The 21,807-nt window shown below is 38.6% G+C and overlaps 1 protein-coding gene across 4 annotated transcripts in view; it reads left to right on the top strand.

Moving 5' to 3' along the window:
* Positions 1–21,807, top strand: part of EFCAB11 (EF-hand calcium binding domain 11) — a 172,815-nt gene that overhangs the window by 134,189 nt on the left and 16,819 nt on the right. Inside the window, exon 6 of one of the 4 annotated variants that reach the window (XM_030930904.1) lies at positions 3,263–3,346. The exons of the other annotated variants lie outside the window; for them this stretch is intronic. Coding sequence (XP_030786764.1) covers positions 3,263–3,320 — 58 coding nt within the window. The 3' untranslated portion in view covers positions 3,321–3,346. Of the gene's footprint in view, positions 1–3,262; positions 3,347–21,807 lie in introns of those variants that run through there. 4 annotated transcript variants of the gene reach the window in all.

Genomic DNA, 21,807 nt, shown 5'->3' with positions numbered 1-21,807 from the left:
CATATATATATATATATATATATATATATGAGATATATTTCATATTTATAACAGGGTCAATTAATCAAGAAGACATAATTTAAGTGTATACATACATAATAACAGAGCTTACATATATATGTATATGAGAGAGAGAGATCTTGTTCTGTCTCCCCCACCACCCTGCTCTCCATTTGGACAAAAACCTGTCAGTCTTATTGGCTACTATATTCCCAGGACCCTGCTCCAATACCTATCACATAGTAGATGATCAATAATTATTTGTTGATTGAATGATCCTGGGAAGTAATTTTCTTTCAATTAACTTGCTATTTTAGTTATAAAACATTGCAAGCATACAGAAAATATAGCAAACATCCAGGTACCTGCCAGCAAAATTTAACAGATTTTGACATATTGCCATACTTGCTTCACATCTTACACTTGCACTCGCTCTCTCTCTCTCTCTCTTTTTTCAAGAAATAAAATGTAAAAGAATATTTTCCATTTCATCTAAGTTCAAAATTATTAGCACATATTACGTATACTATTTCCTTATGATATTTTTAATGACTCTAGGCTCTAACTGTCAGTTGTAATATAGGTGATTTGCGGGTTTTCTTCCCCTCTCCCCCATCAGTCTAGCTCAGGGCTATCAACTTTATTAATTTTTTTAAAGAGGCATCTTTTAGTTTCATTTGTTTTCTCCCTGATTTTTTCATTTTCCGGTTAATTGACTTTTGCCATTGTTATTTGTTATTTCTTGTAGTTATTTTAGTTGACTTGCTCATTTTCTGTCTTCTTAAGGTAGATGTTTTGATCATTGATTTTAGTCTTTTCAAATGTCAGCATTTAAAACTACATATTTCCATCCAAGGACTGCTTTAACTGCATGCCACAATTTTGATATGTTGGATTTTCACTGTCATTTAATTCCAAATACTTTCTAATTTTTCTTGAATTTTCTTCTTTGACCCATGGATTATTATGAAATGTACTGTTTAATTTCCAAATATTTGAAACTTTTCCCAGTTTTTTTTTGGTTATTGATCTCTAATTTCATTCCGTTATTCAATTTCAATCTTTTTAAATGTGTTGTACTTTTATTTTATTTTATTTTATTTTATTTTATTTTTTATTTCTTGGTCCCAGCATCTATCTTGGTAAATGTTCCATGAGCCCTTGAATGGAATGAATATACTCTGGGTGTCAGGAGTGGGGCTCTATAAATGTCAATTAGGTCAAGTTGGTGATGGTGTTGGTGATATTATTTTTACTGATTTCCTGTCTCTGTGTTCTCTCATTTACTGAGAGAGAAATGTTAAAAATAACTAGCTATGATAATGGATTTGTCTGTTTCTCCTTTTAGTTCTCTCAATGTTTTGCTTCATGTATTTTTAAGCTCTGTTATTAGGTACATATGCATTTAGAATTATTATGTCTTCTTGATTAATTGACCCTGCTATAATTATGAAATATCTCTTATTATCTCCACCAGTATTTTTTGTTCAGCAGTGGTACTGATGTGGCTATTCTGTCTTTGCTGTGATTATCAATTTTTATTCTTTTACTATTAACCTATCTGTGTCTTTATATTTAAAGTGAATTTCCTGAGGAGAGCATATAGTTGAGTCTGCTTTTTCATCTTTTCTGGCAATCCTGATTTTTAATCAATGTTTAGCATATTTACATTTAATGTAATTATTTGCATGGTTGGGTCTAAGTCTACATCTTCACATTTCCTATTTCTCTCATTTGTCATGTGTTTCCCGCTCTCCCCCTTTTCTGCCTTTATTTCCAGTACTTTTCTTTCCTTTTTGTAGATCCAGTTTTCCATTTCATATTATTTTCCATCACCCTAAGGAACTTCCTTAAATTTCATGTCTGCTGGCCACAAATTTTTCTCAGTTTCTGTTTATCTGAAAATGTTTCTATTTTCTTTTGTTTTTGAAATATATATATTTCCACACATTAACATTGTACTTCTAACTGGTTCCCATGGTGTCTGATGAGAAGTCAGTGGTAGTTTTTATATATTTTTTTCTCTGAACAAATATGTCTTTTTCTCTGCTTTTAAGATACAGTCTTTATTGCTAGTTTTCAGCAATTTGATTACCATGTTGTTTTTTGTAGCGTGCTTCATTATCTTAGAGTTCATTGAGCTTCTTGGATCTGTAGAATTTTGGTTTTCATCAGATATGCACAATGTTTGGCCATCATTCTTTTGAATGTTTTTTTCTTCTTCCTCAACCTTCTGGTACTCCAATTATGCATATGTTAGACCACTTGATATTGCCCCACAAGTCACTGATGCTCTTTCTATTCCTCTGTTCATTTCTTTTTCTCTCAGATTTAGTTTGGAGAATTTCTATTCCTGTGTCTTTACATTCACAGAAGTTTTCTTCTGAAATATTTAATGTGACATTGATCCCAGTCCATGAATTATTAACTTCAGACATTATGTTTTTCATCTCTAGAAGTTCCACTGGGTTAAAATACTTTCCATTCCTGTCTTTACTATGTCTATGCCTTCCTTTAAATACTAGAGCATACTTAAAAGTTCTTGTCAACTAATTCTATTGTCTATGTTGTTTCTGGTTCTGTTTCCATCGTCTGATTTTTCTCCTGCTTATTGGTCACATTTTCCTGCTTCTTAGCGTGTATAGTAATGTTTTGATTGGATTCTGAGTATTATTATATTAGATTTTTATTGCTGCATGACAAACTGCTACAATCTTAACAGTTGAAAACAACACCCATTTTCATTTCACTTATGAAGGTCAGCAGCATGGTGGACTCATTGTTTTTGCTTAGGGTCTCAGGAGGTCCAAATCAAGGTGTTGGTTGGGATGGGCTCTTACCTGGAAGTTCATGGGAAGAATCTACTTCCAAGCTCACTCAGGTTGTTAATAGAATCCAGTTCCGGCCGGGCGCGGTGGCTCAAGCCTGTAATCCCAGCACTTTGGGAGGCCGAGACGGGTGGATCACGAGGTCAGGAGATCAAGACCATCCTGGCTAACACGGTGAAACCCCGTCTCTACTAAAAAATACAAAAAACTAGCCGGGCGAGGTGGCGGGCGCCTGTAGTCCCAGCTACTCGGGAGGCTGAGGCAGGAGAATGGCGTAAACCCAGGAGGCGGAGCTTGCAGTGAGCAGAGATCCGGCCACTGCACTCCAGCCTGGGCGGCAGAGCGAGACTCCGTCTCAAAAGAAAAAAAAAATAAATAAATAAAAGAATCCAGTTCCTTGTGGCTGTAGGTTTGAGGTACTCATTTTCTTACAGGCTGTTGGCCAGGGTCTACTCTCTGGCCCGGTGGATGCCCATATTCCTTTTCATGTGATCCTCTGCATCTTCAACCAACAATGGTATGTCAGATTCTTCTTTGGCTTTGAGCCTCTTCAACCTCCTCTTTTACTACACGTTGGAGAAAGTTCTGTGCTCATGTGAGTAGATTAGGCCCACCTGGATAATATAACTCATCACTTTCATATATTCAGGGTATGTAATCTTGTGGGTTATTCGTAGAAATTCTGCCCATCACAATTATAACCATTATGATGGCCAAGTAGCAGGGGTTTGATGTCTTCTTTTAAAGAGTATTGAGATGTCTTCTGGCAGGTTCTAAATTTACTTGCATATCAGCTTGATATTTTCAGGCTGGTTTATAAGCTTTGTTAGGATAGTTCTAGCATAGCTTTTACTCCGTGACTGATTTAGCCCTTTTTCTGAGGCCTTTCAGGTGTCTATTTAATAACGTAGGTATTCAGTGAGGTCTCCACTCTCAGTAGTCAGAATCCAAACCCGTGGGAAAAGAACTTACAGGTACAGATGTCCTGTGGCCATCTGTTTGTCCACACACTCTGTTTGTCCGTAGGATATTTGGCCAGACTCAAGTGCCAGACAGATTTCTGGAGCTTTTTTTCTGCATAGCTCCTTCTCTTGTACTCTGCCCTACAAATTCCAGACTCTCAGCCTCTCCCAGCCAGTGGAGTGCCAAGGGTGTGATAGGAGGACCAATCCAACTTAGGTGCTGAAAATTTAGGAGTATTTGTCCAAAGAGAATTTTAAAACAGTGACCCAAAGTCTATCTTCTTTTGTCACCATGTTTCTAAATACCTACTCCTGCCAGGGGAAGAAAACAAGCATGCTTATACGCCTACATTCTGAGTAATTGCTGAGGTTACTCTGAGTTTTAATAATACATATATAAACTTTGTACACTTTTATTTCTTAGTTTTAATAAACAGCCCCACTTGCTCATTTTGAGAATACATTTATAACAGTTCAGAATCATTTGAACTGGCTTCAGGTGCAGTTAGTGTTTTCATCTCTGGTCACGCCAGAAACTCCAGTGTTTTAACAATAGATTCAGTGTAAACAACGATAACACAGTGGTTGTAAACATTAAAAAACTCGAGTTATTAAATGTTATCTATATGACTACTTCAGAGTTTTAATGTGTGTTTAAAATGGAAAATAGTGAAAAAGTGGGAAATGTGGGGTGTAATGTTTATGTTTGTTATGTGTAAATTATAGTTTACACCTGGATGATTTTACTGAATTTGAATGATATTTTGTAAAGTGATATTTATTCTCCTTTTTGGATTGTTCATGTTTGTTTTAAAACCAGAGACTAAATCAAGAAAGTCATGACTGTTGCTGATTATTCCATGAGTGTTGCTGAAAATCGTTTCGTCATGTAGAGGAGGAGGTGTTTAAAAAGGGTGTGCTCCTGGTGTGAAATAGGTTAGAGTCTCTGTGCTCAAGTTTCCCTCCCCGGCAGCTCCATCCAAACGGTGCCTCTAGGCAGAAAGCTAGGACCATCCCAGGGCTCACTTCGTTTGTTTTTCTTTTCAGGGAACACAGGCCTTACTCTCTGTTGTCCAATCTCTGAAAGTGATTTTTTTAAATATATTTTTCATTCTTTATGGCAGAAGGGCTAGTGTGGTACCCTCCACATTGGGTTTTATTATTTGTTTATATTGCTATTTCCTAGATTTGCCTGAGTTTTATAAGCATAGGAGCCATATGGTATTACAGCTCTCCAGAAAAACAGACACAATAGGATTTATATACATAAGGGGAGAAAGACTGGTTTTAAGGAACTGGCTTGCAGGATTGTGGGGGCTGGCAAGTCCAAAGATCATAGGGAAGGCTGCTGGCCGGAGACTCAAGGAAGAATTGTTATTGCAGTCTTGAGGCTGAATTGCCTCTTCTTTGGGAGATCTCAGTCTTTGCCCTTAAGACCTTCAACTAATTGGATGAGTCCACTTATGTTATGAAGAGCAATATGCTTTACTCAGAGTCTACTGATTTAAATGTTAATCACCGCCCAGCACAGTGGCTAAAGGTGTAATCCCAGCACTTTGGGAGGCCAAGGCAGGAGGATTGCTCAAGACCAGGAGTTGGAGACCATCCTGGGCAAGATAGTGAGACCCCCATCTCTACAAAAAATAAAAAATTAGCCAGGCACTTGATCCCAGGAGTTCAAGGTGGCAGTGAGCTGAGATCAGGTCACTGCATTCCAGCCTGTATGACAAAGAGAAACCATATATATATATATATATATATATATATATATGTAAAACATGTATATAATATGTATATTATATATAATATATATTTTGATGTATAAAACATATATATATTATATATATAGTATCTAAAAATCTAAAAATTACCTTCACAGCAATGCCTAGACTGGTATTTGATCAAACAACTGGGCATCATAGCCTAGCCAAGGTAACACATAAAATTAACCATCGTACATCTATTACTCATTTTTATAACCCTAGAACTTCGAGTAGTGCATAGGAATTAAGGAATAGCAAATAAGAGGCTGGAGTTTGGGAATAAGGAAATAATGTTTAAATAAGGCTGCAAGTAGAGGCTACTGTAGCTCCTGAGAGACTATGTGAAGGAGTTAACTGAATTATGTGGGCCGAGTGGGAGTCTTCTAACGTTTTGATGAGGGATGTATGTGATGTCGCCTGTCTAGATGGCAGTGTAGGGACTGAAATCTAGTGTGCAGCATTGTGATGGTAGCTGGGGAGGAATGAGAAGGACCTGAGTGAGGCAGTGTCCAGGGGAAGGCCAGCGGTGAGAGTGGTGGGAGCTGTAGAATGGAGAAGAGTGGAAGGAGAGAGGGAAAAGGCAAATGATGAATATTTTGCTGGGGAATTCAGCATTTAATTTTCCTTAAGTTTCTTTGTCTCTTTGGTGGCAGGACTTCCCAACTCCTTTGGTGAGAGCTTTAGACGTCTCTATTGTGTCTGTTTCTCTGGAGAGCTTTAGAAAGATATTACTAAACCTCTAAAAAACAAGCATGCTCTTCTTTGTGAATAAAGGAAAAAAAATCAACAGCTCTGCACTTAAACACCTGTAATCCCTTCATTTACTATGACAACTGTTAGGTTTTTCTATAGCCTCTTCCAGTCTTTAACCTTATGTAATCCTAGGCTTTTGTATAGCTGTTATAATATTGTATATGTGGTTTTGTGTCCTACTATGAGGAAGTTTATGTCTGCGTGGTCTTTACATGTATTATGTTTAATAACAGAAAAGCTTTATGGTAAATTGATGAGCCATAGTTTCCTGAGTCATATTCCTATTGTTGGATTGGGATTTCTTAACAGATTTTTACCATTGTAAAAGATGATGGTATAAATGACTTTTTAATCTAATTTTTTTTACATTTTTATTGTGATATAACTGATGTGTAATAAACTACATATATTTAATAATTTAACATGCTTGAATAATTTTTGGTATGTATACACATGAAATGTAACTACAGTCAAATATTGAAGATAGCCATCATCGTTAAAAGTTTCTTTGGGGCTGGGCACAGTGGCTCATGCCTGTAATTTCAGCACTTTGGGAGACCAAGGCAGGAGGACTGCTTGAGGCCAGGACTTCAAGACCAGCCTGGGCAACACAGCAAGACCCTGTCTCTAAAAAAAAAAAAAAAAAAAATGGTTTTTTTTTTGTAATTAGCTGCACATGGTGGCATTCCACTGTAGTCCCAGCTACTCTGGAGGCTGACCAGGGAGGATCGCTTGAACCCAGGAGTTTTAGGCTGTAGTGAGCTATGATCATGCAACGGCACTCCAGCCTGGGTGACAAAGTGAGACCCTGTCTCCAGGAAGAAAAAAAAAATAGAAAGTTTCTTTGTATCCCTTTGCAGTTCCTCCCACCCTCCTACCCCTTCCCACCTCCCTGTTCCCCCTTCCCCCTTCTCAGATAACCACTGAACTACTTTCCAACACTGCAAATTAGTTTTCATTTTCTACAATATTATATAAATGGAATCATATAATTATGTACTTGTTTTGGTCTGGCTTCTTTGACCCTGTGTAATTACTTTGAGATTTATCCGTGGGATACCATGTATCGAGAGTTCATTCCTTTTCCATTGCTGAGTACATTGTAACAATGTACCATGTTGATGGAGGTTGGGTTTGTTTCCAGTCTAGGGCCATTAAACAAATAAAGCCACTGTAAACATTGGTTTGCAAGTCCGAATAGATATGTGCTTTCTTTTCCCTTGGGTATGTAGCTAGGGGTAGAATGGCTGGACCGTATGGTAAATGTATTATATGTCTAGTTTTTTTACAAAACTGCCAATTTTTTCCTAAGTGGCTGTACCTGTTTTCATTTCTAGCAGCAGTGAATGAGAATTCCAGGTGCTCTGCGTTCTCACTAACACTCTATCTTTGTAAATTTAGCCATTCTTAGAGGCATGTAGTGGTATCTCTCCCTGTGGTTTTAGTCCGTAGTTTTGTAATGACCAATGACGTTGAATATCTTTTCATGTGCGTATTTTCCATCATATCTTCTTTAGTGAAGTGTCTGTTCAAACCTCTCACCTGTTTTTTACCGTGGTGTTTGCTTTATCATTGAGTTTTGAGAGTTCTTTACATATTGCTTGATCGGGTATGTACTTTGCAAAGATTTTTTCTTCTAGGCTGTAGCTTGTCTGTTCATTGCCGTACCTGTGTTTGTTGAAGAGCAGAAAATTTTAAAGTATATTTTCTTTGGATACATTTTCAGAAATAAGATGAATGGGTCAAAAACATAATCTTTTCTTCTTTCCTTCTTCCCTCCCTTCCTCCCTCCTTCCTTCCCTTCTTCTCCGTACCTCCTCTTTCCCTCTTGTTTCTTTCTTTTGTAGTTCTACTTGTTGTCTGTCTTCCAAAGAATTTGAAACACTATCACTGAATCATAGTATGTTGTTCCCTGGAGGCTTGCCAACTCTGGTCTTTCTCACTTGTCTTTACTTGCTATTTTGGTGAGTGTAAAGTGTGACATTACAGCTTTATTTCACTTCACTTACCTGGCAAGTTGAACATTTACTTAAATTTGGTATTTAAAATATTTTTCCTTCTGTAACTTGTAACCATTTGTCATTGGTAATTTTGAATTATTCTTATAGAGTTATAAGAGCTTTTCATATATTTTAGATGTCAACATTTACATATAATATTTATCACAATTTCATATCCATATTTACCTTTTATCTTGGTTTACTCCCTACCCCAACTGCAATTTTTTTTTTCTTTTTTGAGACAGAGTCTCACTCTGTCACCCAGGCTGGAGTACAGTGGCGTGATCTCAGCTCACTGAAACCTCTGCCTCCTGGGTTCAAGCAATTCTTCTGCCACAGCCTCCTGAGTAGCTGGAACTACAGGCACCTTCCACAACACCCAGCTAATTTTTGTATTTTTAGTAGAGTCGGGGTTTCGCCATGTTGGCCAGGCTGGTCTTGGAACTCCTGACCTCAAGTGACCCACCTGCCTCAGCCTCCCAAAGTGCTGGGATTACAAGCATGAGCCACCACGCCTACGCCTGGCCTTGCAACTGCAATTTACTTGTAATTTTCTCGTGTGTTTGAAATAGTGAATCTAAATACCTACCTGGGATAAATATATTATTATTTTCATCTACCTTTGGGATATTGTATGTTAAATTTTTATTTACAATGTCTTTATTCTGTTTTATGGTATAAAGTAAGGATCTAAGTTTATATTTATAATTTTTTTTTTTTTTTTTTTTAAGGAGTCTCAGCTGTATCACCCAGGCTAGAATGCAGTGGTACGATCATAGCTCACTGTTATCCAGAACTCCTGGGCTCAAGTGATCCTCCTATCTGAGCCTTCTGAGTAGCTAGAACTACAGGTACATACCCAGCTAATTTTTTAATTTTTTATTTTTTGTAGAGACAGGGTCTCACTATGTTGCCCAGTTTTTGGCTGGTCTGGAACTCCTGACCTCAAGCAATCCTCCCACCTTGGCCTCCCAAAGCACTGGGATTACAGGTGTTAGTCGCTGCTCCTATTTCTTTTAATGTGGGTTGCTTTTTGATACATTCTGATCTCTCTTAAGCTGCCCCTTATTGTCCCAGTTAATCTCTGATATGAACTTCAGAATTTTTACATACTAAAATATCCTATTATTATTTTATTTAGAAATGTATTAAATCTACAAATTACCTTGAAGTATTGCCTATTTTTGTTTTTTCTTTTATAAAATGTTTATAGTTTTATTATTGGACTGATATATTCCACCTTACTTTAATTACCAAGTGGGTACTCAATGAATGTGTATTAAATACAGATATATTTTTTCCTTGTTATAAGAGAAATCTAATTTTGAAACAAAAAGTTTGATAGTTGTTGTTGAAAAGGAATGTTATTATTTTTAGAGCATGTTTTATATAATAATTATCCTTGCATTGTTTTACTTCTAAAATTCTTAGTAGATTCCTTTGAGTTTTCTGGGTTATATAATCGCAGCTATAGCAATTAATGATGTTTCTTTCCTATTAATTTTTCTTATTTGTTTTTCTTGCCTTTTCACCATGGCAAGACCCTCTTCTAGTTTATTAAATAAAATGTAAGATAAAGAGTATCTCTCTTTTGAGTTTGCTTTAGGAAACATGCCAATAATATCTGTATCTCCACTAACGGTTTTGCTTTGTTTAGTTTTCAGAAGTTAAAGATTAGGAACATATACTTTATTTTATAAAATTCCCTTTTAAGCCTTTTAACATGCAAGTAATTGTGAGGGCTGGCAAAGTGTGCTACGAGTGAATTAATTGTATTATGAGAAGAACATATTTTAGGCCGGGCGCGGTGGCTCAAGCCTGTAATCCCAGCACTTTGGGAGGCCGAGACGGGCGGATCACGAGGTCAGGAGATCGAGACCATGATGGCTAACACGGTGAAACCCCGTCTCTACTAAAAATACAAAAAACTAGCCGGGCGAGGTGGCGGGCGCCTGTAGTCCCAGCTACTTGGGAGGCTGAGGCCGGAGAATGGCGTAAACCCGGGAGGCGGAGCTTGCAGTGAGCTGAGATCCGGCCACTGCACTCCAGCCCCGGCGACAGAGCAAGACTCCGTCTCAAAAAAAAAAAAAAAAAAAAAAAAGAAGAAGAACATATTTCTTTTATGGTTACTTTCCTTGTTAGTTCACAAATTTTTTATCTTTTGCTCTAATGTTTCAAAGATTTTCTTTTTAAGGAGTTGTTGGTACTTCGTCATGTTCCTAAAGGAAGAAGTCAAATTATCCTTGTTTGCTAGCAACATATTTAGAAAAACCTAAAGACTCCACCAAAAAACTATTAGAACTGATAAATGAATTAAGTGAAGTTATATGATACAAAATCAACTTACAGAAATCAGTACCATTTATATATGCCAACAGTGAACAAACTGAAAGGAAATCAAAAAAGCAATTCCATTTGCAATAGCTACAAAAAAAGTATAAAATACCTAGGAAGAAATGTAACCAAAGAAATAAAAAATCTCTACAAGGAAAACTATAAAACACTGATAAGAGAAATTGAAGAGGACACACAAAAAATAGATATACCATGCTCATAGATTGGAAGGATTAATATTGTGAAAATGTCAGTACTACCCAAAGCTATCTACAGATTCAGTGTAATGTCTACCACAATACCAATGACATTATTCACAAAAATAGGGAAAAATGCTGAAATTCTTTTCTTCTTGATTTTTATTTTTCCAGTTGAACCCGACAAATGAGTCAAAACTCTAATCTTTAGGATGTTCCATGAGGACTCACTTTCCTCCATCAGCTTATTTCCTCACCATTGCCCAAAACTCAAATTTACAGTAATTTATATAGTACTAATTAGAAAGGATTTCGGCGGGGCACGATGACTCACGCCTCCTAGCACTTTGGGAGGCTGAGGCGGGTAGATTATGAGGTCAGGAGTTCGAGACCATCCTGGCCAACATGGTGAAACCCCTTCTCTACTAAAAATACAAAAATTAGCTGGGCGTAGTGGCACGCACCTGCAATCCCAGCTACTAAGGAGCCTGAAGCAGGAAAATTGCTTGAACCCGGGAGGCGGAGGTTGTGGTGAGCCGAGATTATGCCGCTGCACTCCAGCCTGGATGACAGAACAAGACTCCATCTTGGGGAAAAAAAAGGATTTCATAATGAAATTCCTCCAATTATGATACCAGTGCTCCTATTAAACTCAGGTTTTGTGAAAGAGTTTTTTCTTAAGCCCAACCCAGCATCTGTGGGGGGAAAACCTAACTAAGAACTTAAACAGGCTGGGCGCGGTGGCTCAAGCCTGTAATCCCAGCACTTTGGAGGCCGAGACGGGCGGATCACGAGGTCAGGAGATCGAGACCATCCTGGCTAAGAGTGAAACCCCGTCTCTACTAAAAAGTACAAAAAAACTAGCCGGGCGAGGTGGCGGGCGCCTGTAGTCCCAGCTACTCGGGAGGCTGAGGCAGGAGAATGGCGTAAACCCGGGAGGCGGAGCTTGCAGTGAGCTGAGATCCGGCCACTGCACTCCAGCCTGGGCGACAGAGCGAGACTCCGTCTCAAAAAAATCAAAATAAAAAATAAAAAAATAAAAAGAACTTAAACAAATTTTTTACATGCACATTTATGACATCATTTTTGAAACACTAATATTTTGAAATGTTTTTGTGCCTTCTTTTCCCACCCCCAAATTGTTGCGACGTTCTCTTGGGCTATTCTGTGGGGCTCTGGGGAGGATGTTCATTGTGATGTCATAATTACCGCATATTCCAAGGATAGATCTTCATGTCTTATTCAGCCCCTAATTCTGCATGGCTGTGAAAAGCTTTACGCTAACTGCACACCAAAGTTATCCTAATCCTAGAGTTTATCCCATATTCCCACATAAGCTGGAAATGAGCAAGCAGTTGAAATGGGGAGTCCCAGTGTCTTGTCCCTGGTACTGTGGTACTGCTTGCAGTGTGTACATAGCTTTGAGATGGCAGTGTATTACAAATTGGTGTTTCTTTCTGTGTCCAATGGGACCAACCTGGATTTTTGGCAAAGACCCTCAAAATCTCCAAAAGCCCAGAGTTATTAGCTGGGCATAAGACTGTGCCATGAATCCAGAGACCTGCTCTGCTATGCTAGGTAAGAAAGCAGCTTCATGCATCTGAGCCTCTGTTTCCCCATCTGTAAAATGAAAGAGTGGGGCTGGGTGATTTTTTTTTTTTGAAACAGTTTCACTCTTGTCCAGGCTGGAGTGCAATGGCCTGATCTCCACTCACCACAACCTCCACGTCCCGGGTTCAAGCAGTTCTCCTGCCTCAGCCTCCCAAGTAGCTGGGATTACAGGCATGTGCTACCACATCCAGCTAATTTTCTATTTTTAGTAGAGAGGGCGTCTCTCCATGTTGGTCAGGCTGCTCTCGAGCTCCCAACCTTAGGTGATCTGCCCGCCTCATCCTCCCAAAGTGCTGGGATTATAGGCATCAGCCACCGTGCCCAGCCTGCTGGGTGACTTTTAAAGTCCCTTGAAGGAAAAAAAGACTACGTATTGTTGTTCTGGGGAGAGGCTTGGACTCTGGAAGCATCGAGGGCAGGTCAGTAGAGCCCTTTCTCCCAGTGGACCAGACTGTATGTTGCTGGCAGGCAGCAGGTCTGAAGCCCTCACCACAGCTCACTTCAGCGAGGGACAGAAAAGCAAAGAGGGGAAGAAAAGAAGACATGAAAAGTCCTCACTTCAGGGCATTTGTTCTGTACAGTGCTCTAGAGGTTGTAGCACTGAACACCAAGTTCAGAGTTATTTTATACCTGTGGTTCAATTCAAAGTGGAAAAAAAAAAAAAGGTTAGTTTTTTTTTTTTTTCTCCCCCCAGGGAGCTATTTTCAGTAAAACTTCCATATGGGGATATATTTATTACTAAAGAGTGTCAAACCAGTCAAATAGTCAGACCATGTAGTCACTGAAAGAGAGCGGCAGCCGAGGAATGCACGCAGACACGGGGCACCCTGGAACTGCATTCCTTCTCCGCAGAGTCAAGCACGGTTGTTTCTCTGAAAGTTCTGCCCGTAACATCTTTTCTTTCATTCCTTTCTTATAAACTCACGTTATGTAAACTCCCTAAGTGTGAAATGGTTTTCCTTGGTTGGCCATCACTCGCAAGATGATTTTATCAAACATGAATTTTCCGTCAGCTATCAGCTGCACGCAATGGGAAACTCACAAAATAGAGAAGTGGTTGTGTGCACGTAGGCATTTTGTGGGTGGTGGAGGGTAGAAGGTGGGGCAGGGCGTGGGAGGTGGACGGTTGGGAGGAGATCTGGCTGAAGTAACAAATGCTCCTCATAGAATATGTTGGAAATAGAGAAAGGTCTGAAGAAAGGAAACAAAACAAACAAACAAAACCAAACAACCATATTCATACCAAACCAAAGATAATCATCATTAATATTTTGGTATGGATTCTTCCCTGTTTCTCTGTTTTTGTTAAGATGAGTGTGAGTTTTTTATCCATGCTTTTCATTTTGCCATTTTCCTTTATAAATAATCCTACAATAAACAAATTTGTCTTCACTTTTATCTTCTTAGGAGATGTTCCTAGCTATCAAGGTATCGTATCAGAGTCTGAAGTTATTTTATCATTTTTACACCTCCTGTAACAAATTCTGCTCCCCTCACTGCATATGCCCTTTCTCTCCCTGTTCTTACCAATGACTGAGTGCTATTTTTCAAATCTTTACGAATCTAATAGGTGGAAAGAGTATCTCATTTTTTTGTTTTATTTCTCCAATTGCTAATAACCTTGAACATTTTTATATGTTTATTAGCCTTTTCTGTTCTCTTTTCTGTGAATTATCTATTCATACCATTTGCCCATTTTCTCTTCTATAGTGAAAACATTTACTTCTTTCTGTTTTTATTACAATTGTTTTTCCAGCTTATTGTTTTCCTTTTGTATTATAATTTTTGATGTGCAGAGATTTTAAGTTTTCATCTATTCAAATCTGTGCTCTTTTCTTTCACAATTTCTTGAATTGCTTTTGTACTAAGAAAATTTTCCTTGTCTAGACACCAGATTAATATCCGCTTCCATATTCTTGGTTGGTTTGAATTTTAGGACTATCTAGCATGTTAATGAGTTTGGAACTTATTTTGGTATATAGCATGGGATGATGATCTAAGCATTTTTGTTTTCAAATAGCCAGTTTTTCCATGATCCTTTGTTAAATAATCCCCATTTATATATAATGCCTTTGTCACCTTGTGCTGTGCTGATTCCTTTTTCATATGAGGGGACCTTTCCAGGACATCTGTCCTATTCCCTTGGTCACCTTATTCTTACTCCAGAGACATACCTTCCTCACCCCCCCCCCCCCCCCCCCCAGTTCTTATAATATGTTCTAAAACCTGGTGTTTCTTGTTGTCAAATTTGTTCTCAGCTCTTCTTGCCTGTTTATTTCCAGATGAATGGTAAAATCATTTTTGTGAAGTTCCAAGAACTCCCTTTGGGGTTTTGATGAAAATTGCATTCAACCTATAAATTAATTGGGAAGGATTTGGCATCTTTACAATGTTCAGTCTTCCCATCCAGGAATACACACGTGGCTTGTCCCTGCACATTTTCAAATATCCTTTTATATGTCTCAGAGGAATTCTGTAGTTTTCTTTATATAAATTCAACACATTTCTTATTAAGGTATTTCTAGTTATTTCATATTTTGGGTACTTTTAAAAAATGGAATCTTTTCCCCCTTTAGTTGAGATCACTATTTTTAATATCACTTTTTCCCCACTGATTGCCAAATTCTGACAGGAATCTAAGTGAAAAGCATATTTGTTCCTTTCCAGGCTTATAAGCTCAGAGGTTTAGAACTGGAACCAACCTTAAATCTATTTTCTTTTTATATATGATAACACTGAAGTCATGAAAGGTAAAATAATTAAATAAAGATCATATTACTTAGGAGAGTGGCTATAGATGAATAACACTTCCAAATGTTCATGTTCTTTGTGTCAAAGACTTGTAAAACTTAAATACCCAAAACTAAATTCAAGATCATCTCCTTTGTATTAGATTCCTATTGCTGCTATAACAAGTTGCCACCAGCTTGGTGGCTTTAAACAACACAAATTTATCGTCTTACATTTCTGGAGGCCAGAATCCAAAATGGCCATCACTGGGCTAAAATCCAGGTGTCAGCAGGGCTGCATTGCTGCTGGAGGCTCAAGTGAAGAAGCCATGTCTACTGTTTCCAGCGTCCGGAGGCCCCCTGCCTCCTGCTCATGGCTTTTTCCTCCATCAACAAAGCTGGTAGTGTAGCATCTTCACATCTCTCTGGCTCCTGTGATTCTTGTACACCCTCTCCTGCTTTCCAAGTCTCCTAAGATTACATTGGCCCCACCTAGATAACCCAGGATAATCTCCCCATTTTAGAGTCAGCAACCTTAATTCTGTCTGCAACCCTAATTTTCCTTCCCCACATAATACAACATATTCACAGGTGCTGGAGATAGGACATGGATCCCTTTGGGGCAGGGTGTTATTAAGCAAAGATAAACTTCCAAAATTTGTATCAAGCACGTCAGCCCCCTACTTGAAGCACTTTGATGACTTCCCATCACTCTTTGGATCATGACCAAAGTCCTTACATAGACTTCCAGAACCTGAATAGTTCCAGCCCATGCACCCCACAGCCTGATTTGGCCCCATGCTCATCCTCACTCTGTGCCTGGTCACATTTGCCTTCTTTCAGTTCCTTGAATGTACCTTGCTCTGTCCTGCTACAAGGACCTTGCCTATGCTGTTCCCTCTGCTTGGAGAGCTCTTCCCCTCCCGCACCTCCCTTATTAGCTCCCTGCTTCTCAGATTTCAGCCAGGTCCTGATCCCCCAACCTGCTGCCCAGTTCTCGCCCCTATGTCCCACCCTCTCCTAGAACATTCTGTCACTCCTTCAGGGCACTTAGTACACTGGTAATATTACTTTGCTTGTATTAATAGAATTATTTAATTTTGCTTGTAGAATTCTCTCCCAGGATTGGGTAAAAGCTCAAAAGTACTCTTGTGTTTTCTGCTCACCCATGTATCTTCAGAACCTACTGTGCCTGGACCATAGTGGGCTCTTAGTGTTTGCCTGGTGAATGAGTAACTGAACTCAAGAATCCATTTCTTTTTTCTTTTTTCTTTTTTTTTTTTTTTTTTGGAGACAGTCTCACTCTGTCACCCAGGCTAGAGTGCAGTGGTACGATCTCAGCTCACTGCAACCTTTGCCTCTCAAGTTCAAGCGATTCTTCTGCCTCAGCCTCCCGAGTAGCTGGGATTGCAGGTGCCTGCCACCACGCCCAGCTAATTTTTGTATTTTTAGTAGAGACAGGGTTTCACCATGTTGGCCAGGCTGGTCTCAAACTCCTGACCTCAGGTGATCCACCCGCCTCTGCATAGTTACTCAACATGTTCAGTAATACATTTATAAAAGTGAAAAGACTGGATTGACTCAAAAGTCCAACAAAAAATAATTTATTATAAATCCATTTGATAAAATTGCATATGGCCATTAAAAATGAAAACTATAAAGACTATAACAATGGGAGAAACATCTGTCTTACATTTAAGTAGCAGGATCCTAATGTTCTTATGCTGATGGAAGGACAAGTGCCAACATTTTCACAGCAATTGATGTAAGATCATGGAGTGGTGAGTTCTTTCTCCCTTCTCCAAACTCTCCCGTTCACATGCTCGTATATTCAGCAGATACTTATTGAACACCACTGTGTGCCAGACATTGTGCCGAATACTGGGAACAGCACAGTGAACACGGTATAGGTGACCTCTGCCCACTGCAGGTTCATAGGCAGGCGAAGAGGATCACCAATCTCAGTCACATTGATGGTCCAGCATTCATGGGCTGTCACTGTGTTCAAGAAAACGTGGGTTCCTTCACCAGAGTGTGTACCATAGGCTACAGAAAATACTTCTAAAATCCGGGTCATCACGATTCGGGTCCTAAAATTTTAAATTGTGGGGGAAAATTGTAGGTTAACATATCTGTTTCCTTTAGTCTTTAGGCCTTGAAGGAGATTTTCTAAATTGTCTCTGCAGTTTTTAATTGCTGTTTATTCCCTTTTAAGGAGGTGGTCATTGGGATGCCATTGACAGGCGGAGGGAGGCAGAACACTTTCCCAATTCAGTCTCTTTCTCAAGCATTTGGAGGTTCCTGAGCCCCCACTTCTAATAACTAAAAATGCCGCGTTCTCTCCAACATAAATTCTCTTGGTTTTGTCTTCTTACACTTCTGCACTTGGTGACTGTGCCTCTGTGCTTGAGCATAATGTAAATACTTAATTTGTTTAATAAATATCCTGAAATAGCCTCTTTGAGTTGTTACTAGAAGGGCACGAACCTTTTAAGTCACTTAGCCAGCACAGATCAACACTTAATGTCTTTAATGATGAGCGTGATCTTTTTTAGTGGCTGAAATGCTCCATAATCAATGATGTGGCCCTGCCTGGAGGCAGGAGAAACTAGATAATGGGCAGAAAATGTCTTGCTGGACTGGGCCAGTAATTTGAATCCCTGAAATTGGTATTAGTGTGGCAATTTATGGGAGAGCAGTTTCTTCCCAAGGGTAGGAAGAGCTCCCCAACATCCTAATGTCCCTTTGTGATTTACGCTATATTGAAACCCCTCATGAGCCAGTGTCTGTTCCTGGCAGGAAACCTCTGAGGACTCTTCGCCTCCCCCACCCACAAGGCAAATTCCACACCAGAGTCAGCACAACGATCACCCATCTCAGGAGTAATGCTTAGTGCTGGGCAGAGGGAGCGAGGCGGCCAGGGTTGGGGAATGAGGATGTCATATGCAATTTGTAAGACCTCCCTCACGGTATGTGCCTTTTTCTTCTCCCATCTCCATACCAACTTTGAGAATTACTGCAGGGATAGAAAACAAATTCTAACTGTTAGATGAAGAAGCACTTCCAGGTTTGAGTCCTCAAATGTCCCCTCTGAACTTTGACTTGGAGTCCGTTAGTTTTAATCCTAGGATTTGATTGATTTGCCCATATTCACGCCCCTCATGCATTTCATAATTTTCTAAATGCTTGTATATGGCCCTCTGAACCTTTATCTTTTAGACTGAAATTCTCTTGTTAAAAGCCTTTTGGTCATTCCATTTGGTGTGACTTTTTTATTGTGAGTGGACTCCATTAATAGAGTGCTTTTGATAATTTGAGGGAATTGTTTCATTAAGAAATGTTATTCATTTTTTATGTCATGTATTATTGTCCACAGACCCAGAGGTTTTAAATGCTAGGAGCATGTTGTAAATGAAAACATAAATAATTTATTATAGTCATGCTGAACTAAGGCCAAATTTCCTAGTGGCTCAGCAATGCACATCGCATCCGTGAGAAATGGGCTGAGATGTAAAATCTTATTTTCTCAAATGGATTATTGAAAACTAAAGTACAAGCTGTTAAAAACAAATCTTAATTTTTATATAAGTTCCTGCACTCTCATTTAATGGAAAAAAAAAATCTATCTTCACAGAATTTTAAAATAATTTTTCTACAACCAAGATATACAGAGTAAATTACTCACTTACTGGTGAGTATTTACTAACACTGTTATGAGAATATCCTTCAGGATTTGGCCATGTCACAGCCCCTAGGGTGATTATAAGGTCCTGTACAGGCCTTTGAAATATTACGCTTTTAATTAGATGGAGCAACGGCTAGTCTTTGTTCCTATATCATTATATTATTAACATTCATTGCCAGGACTCCTGGTTGCATCTCATTGCAAGGGAGGCTGGGAAATGTAGTCTAGCTATGTTCCCCGGAAGAGAGGGAAGTAAATTTTGTTGAACACAAAGCAGGCTCTGCCATGGAGTCAAACTCCACCCATCCCCAAATGGATAGCCAATTATCCCAGCTTCTTTTCCTGCCAACCTGTTCCATCCCCACTCGTTTGAATTGCCTTGTTTGATTTTTACAGAATTCCTATATATACATATTTCTGGACATTGTTCTTATCCATTGATTCCTGAGTAATAATCATGCTGTTTTAATTACTGAATTGAGGATTTATTTTTGTTTTGATAACATTATTATTTTTAAAAATATTTTTAATTTTATGGCATATTTATTTTCCCAGATAAACTTTTGATTTATCAAATTTCCCAAAGAAAGTAAACAAAAAACTCTACAGTCCTTCTGTCACATGTTATAAAAAATATATCCCACTCGAAATATTATACTATTAAAGAAAATAAGCATTATTTGACAATTGGTATTTTCTGACTCTGAGGAAGTATACTTTTTAAAAGGCAAGCTTCCATCTAAACAATGGCTAACAATGTAATTAGGAGGGCATTTACAAATGGCTTGATATTTATAGTTCACATTTCAACTTCAACTCTATTTGTTGCATTAGCAAAATGAAACTCATTAAGCCTTATTCTTTTAGTCCATCTCTCCAAGCCTCTGAACCCACTAATACTCAGCTTTCTTGTATGGAAGTATGTAATCTTTCCTACATTACACTTGAAAGTTCAGCTCATTCCTAAACCTCCAGTCAAGGAGATGAACTTGTTGCTTTCAGAGAGGCCACATCTGTGCACTGAGCCATTATGCCATCTGTTAAAGTGGTCAGAGTTCATTTTATTGCCTCCTTTGTGGAAGGACTTGTACTGTAAAAAGCCTGTGTTATTGAAAACATAATTTTCTTCATCATTATGCTTTCTTTCTAGCCAGATCATAACCTGCTAGAAATCTATTGAGCATAGAGTGAAAAGCTCTTCAGAATAGCTGTTCTTAAGAGATTAAATGATTGCCATCTCTGTCCCATTTCTTTTATCTCATAATCAAGTTCAAGATGATACTGGGTATCTCAGCTGAAGTGATTATATATTTGAAATAGAAATGGCTTTATCTCCACTAATATTTCACATTGTTGATGGTAGGATCTTTTTTCTTTACATTTATATATGCTTATGGTTGCTTATAAATGTCCACAGGGTCAAAGGTTCAAACTACTTTTTTTTAAAGGCTAAACATGGCTAACAGGAGTTGGGTTGCATTTTCCAATTTTCTGCATAGAAAGATACTAGTTGTATAACTAAGATCCAGCTTAGATTCATCAAAATTGAGAACTGGACCAAATCTTAGCAATCATCTAGCCTAGCCATTCAGCTTGACAAGTGAGCAGCTTCAGAGTCATAGCAGTTGAGAAACTTGCCCAGGACTTGGCAGCAACCTAACTGAGCAGAGAGCTCCCTCCTGGGAGATTTCTCGTGGACCACACTGTCTCCCTGCCATATTCATAGTGGGCCTGTGGTACATTTACTGCATGGGGGGAAGAATGGAAGATCTTAGTGACTCAGAAGTGTAGGAAACAGATTTGTTATTATTAGTTCGAAGATGCACTTTTGTACTTTGTCCTGAAAGCTGTCTGATCTGTGCTGTTTTCTTATATTGCCATTTCTCTTCCAGAGAATCAACGTTAGCAACACGATCATATCCCTGTTTATTAGCAGCTCTGTTAAAACACTTGATAGAGAAGGAATATCAAATTATTTCCTGGAAGTATAGCCCAAGGCCTTGGGCTATATGTTGATTGCATTTATCCACATGTCTACAAGTAGTCAATCATCTGAAATGACATACTGAAATTATATTTTCTCCCTTTTAAAATATTTCAAGCTGTCAATGAGATTCCTCGTTCTTAAAATTTAGTAAATAGGAAAAAGTGAGTCATTATTTATGGTTAATCCCTTTGGCAAGCTGTGGCTGTATTTTACATACATTTTTCCTTTTTTCTTGGACTGGAGAATTTATTCCATCACTTGTTAGGGAAAATATATATTAGTCCCCTCAATAGCCTCTTCAGTGCCTTAAGAATCACAATGAAGGCACCATAAACAGAACTTTCTGTTGGATACAGCAAGCAAGTTACTTCTTTAGAATGCAGAGCTGAGGAGAGTAATCCAGAATCTTGAACTAGCATCCAAGGAGAAATCTAAATTATTTATGGTTTCTTTAAAATGGAATAATCATTTCAAAACTACTATGTTCATTGAGTATCTGCTGTCTGACCATCAAGTTCCAAATACTTCAAGGTTTGGAAAATATTTCAGACAGGATCCTTTGTATGTCAGGATGCTTTCATTTCCAAGTAGCAAAAAATCCATTTCATCCTGCCTTAAACAACACAGGGAATTTATTGGGTCAGTGACTAAGAGTCTTGACATAGGGGAGGCTTCAGGCATGGTTTGTTTAGGCTCCAGTTCACTGTGCTGTTCTCTGACTCTTTCCTTCATTATACATATAGCTCCAGTCTCAAGCTGGTAATTAACACTTAAAAGCCTGTGCACAAATTATTGAATCAATGTACCGTTGGAGCATAGCACTGTTGTGGAAATTGCACGCTTATGGTAGGAAAAGGCTGTTGCAATACCAAGCCTCGCCTCTGCATCTCAGGTGTCCGCATTGAAAGAGCTTCTCAACTTGCAAACAAAATTCCTAGACTTCATTATGTTTGTACCA

The sequence above is a fragment of the Rhinopithecus roxellana genome, chromosome 5, assembly GCF_007565055.1.
Source record: "Rhinopithecus roxellana isolate Shanxi Qingling chromosome 5, ASM756505v1, whole genome shotgun sequence".
Classification (NCBI taxonomy): Eukaryota; Metazoa; Chordata; class Mammalia; order Primates; family Cercopithecidae; genus Rhinopithecus; species Rhinopithecus roxellana.
The sequence above is the reverse complement of the archived record's forward strand: the minus strand, read 5'-3'. Positions and strand labels throughout refer to the sequence as shown.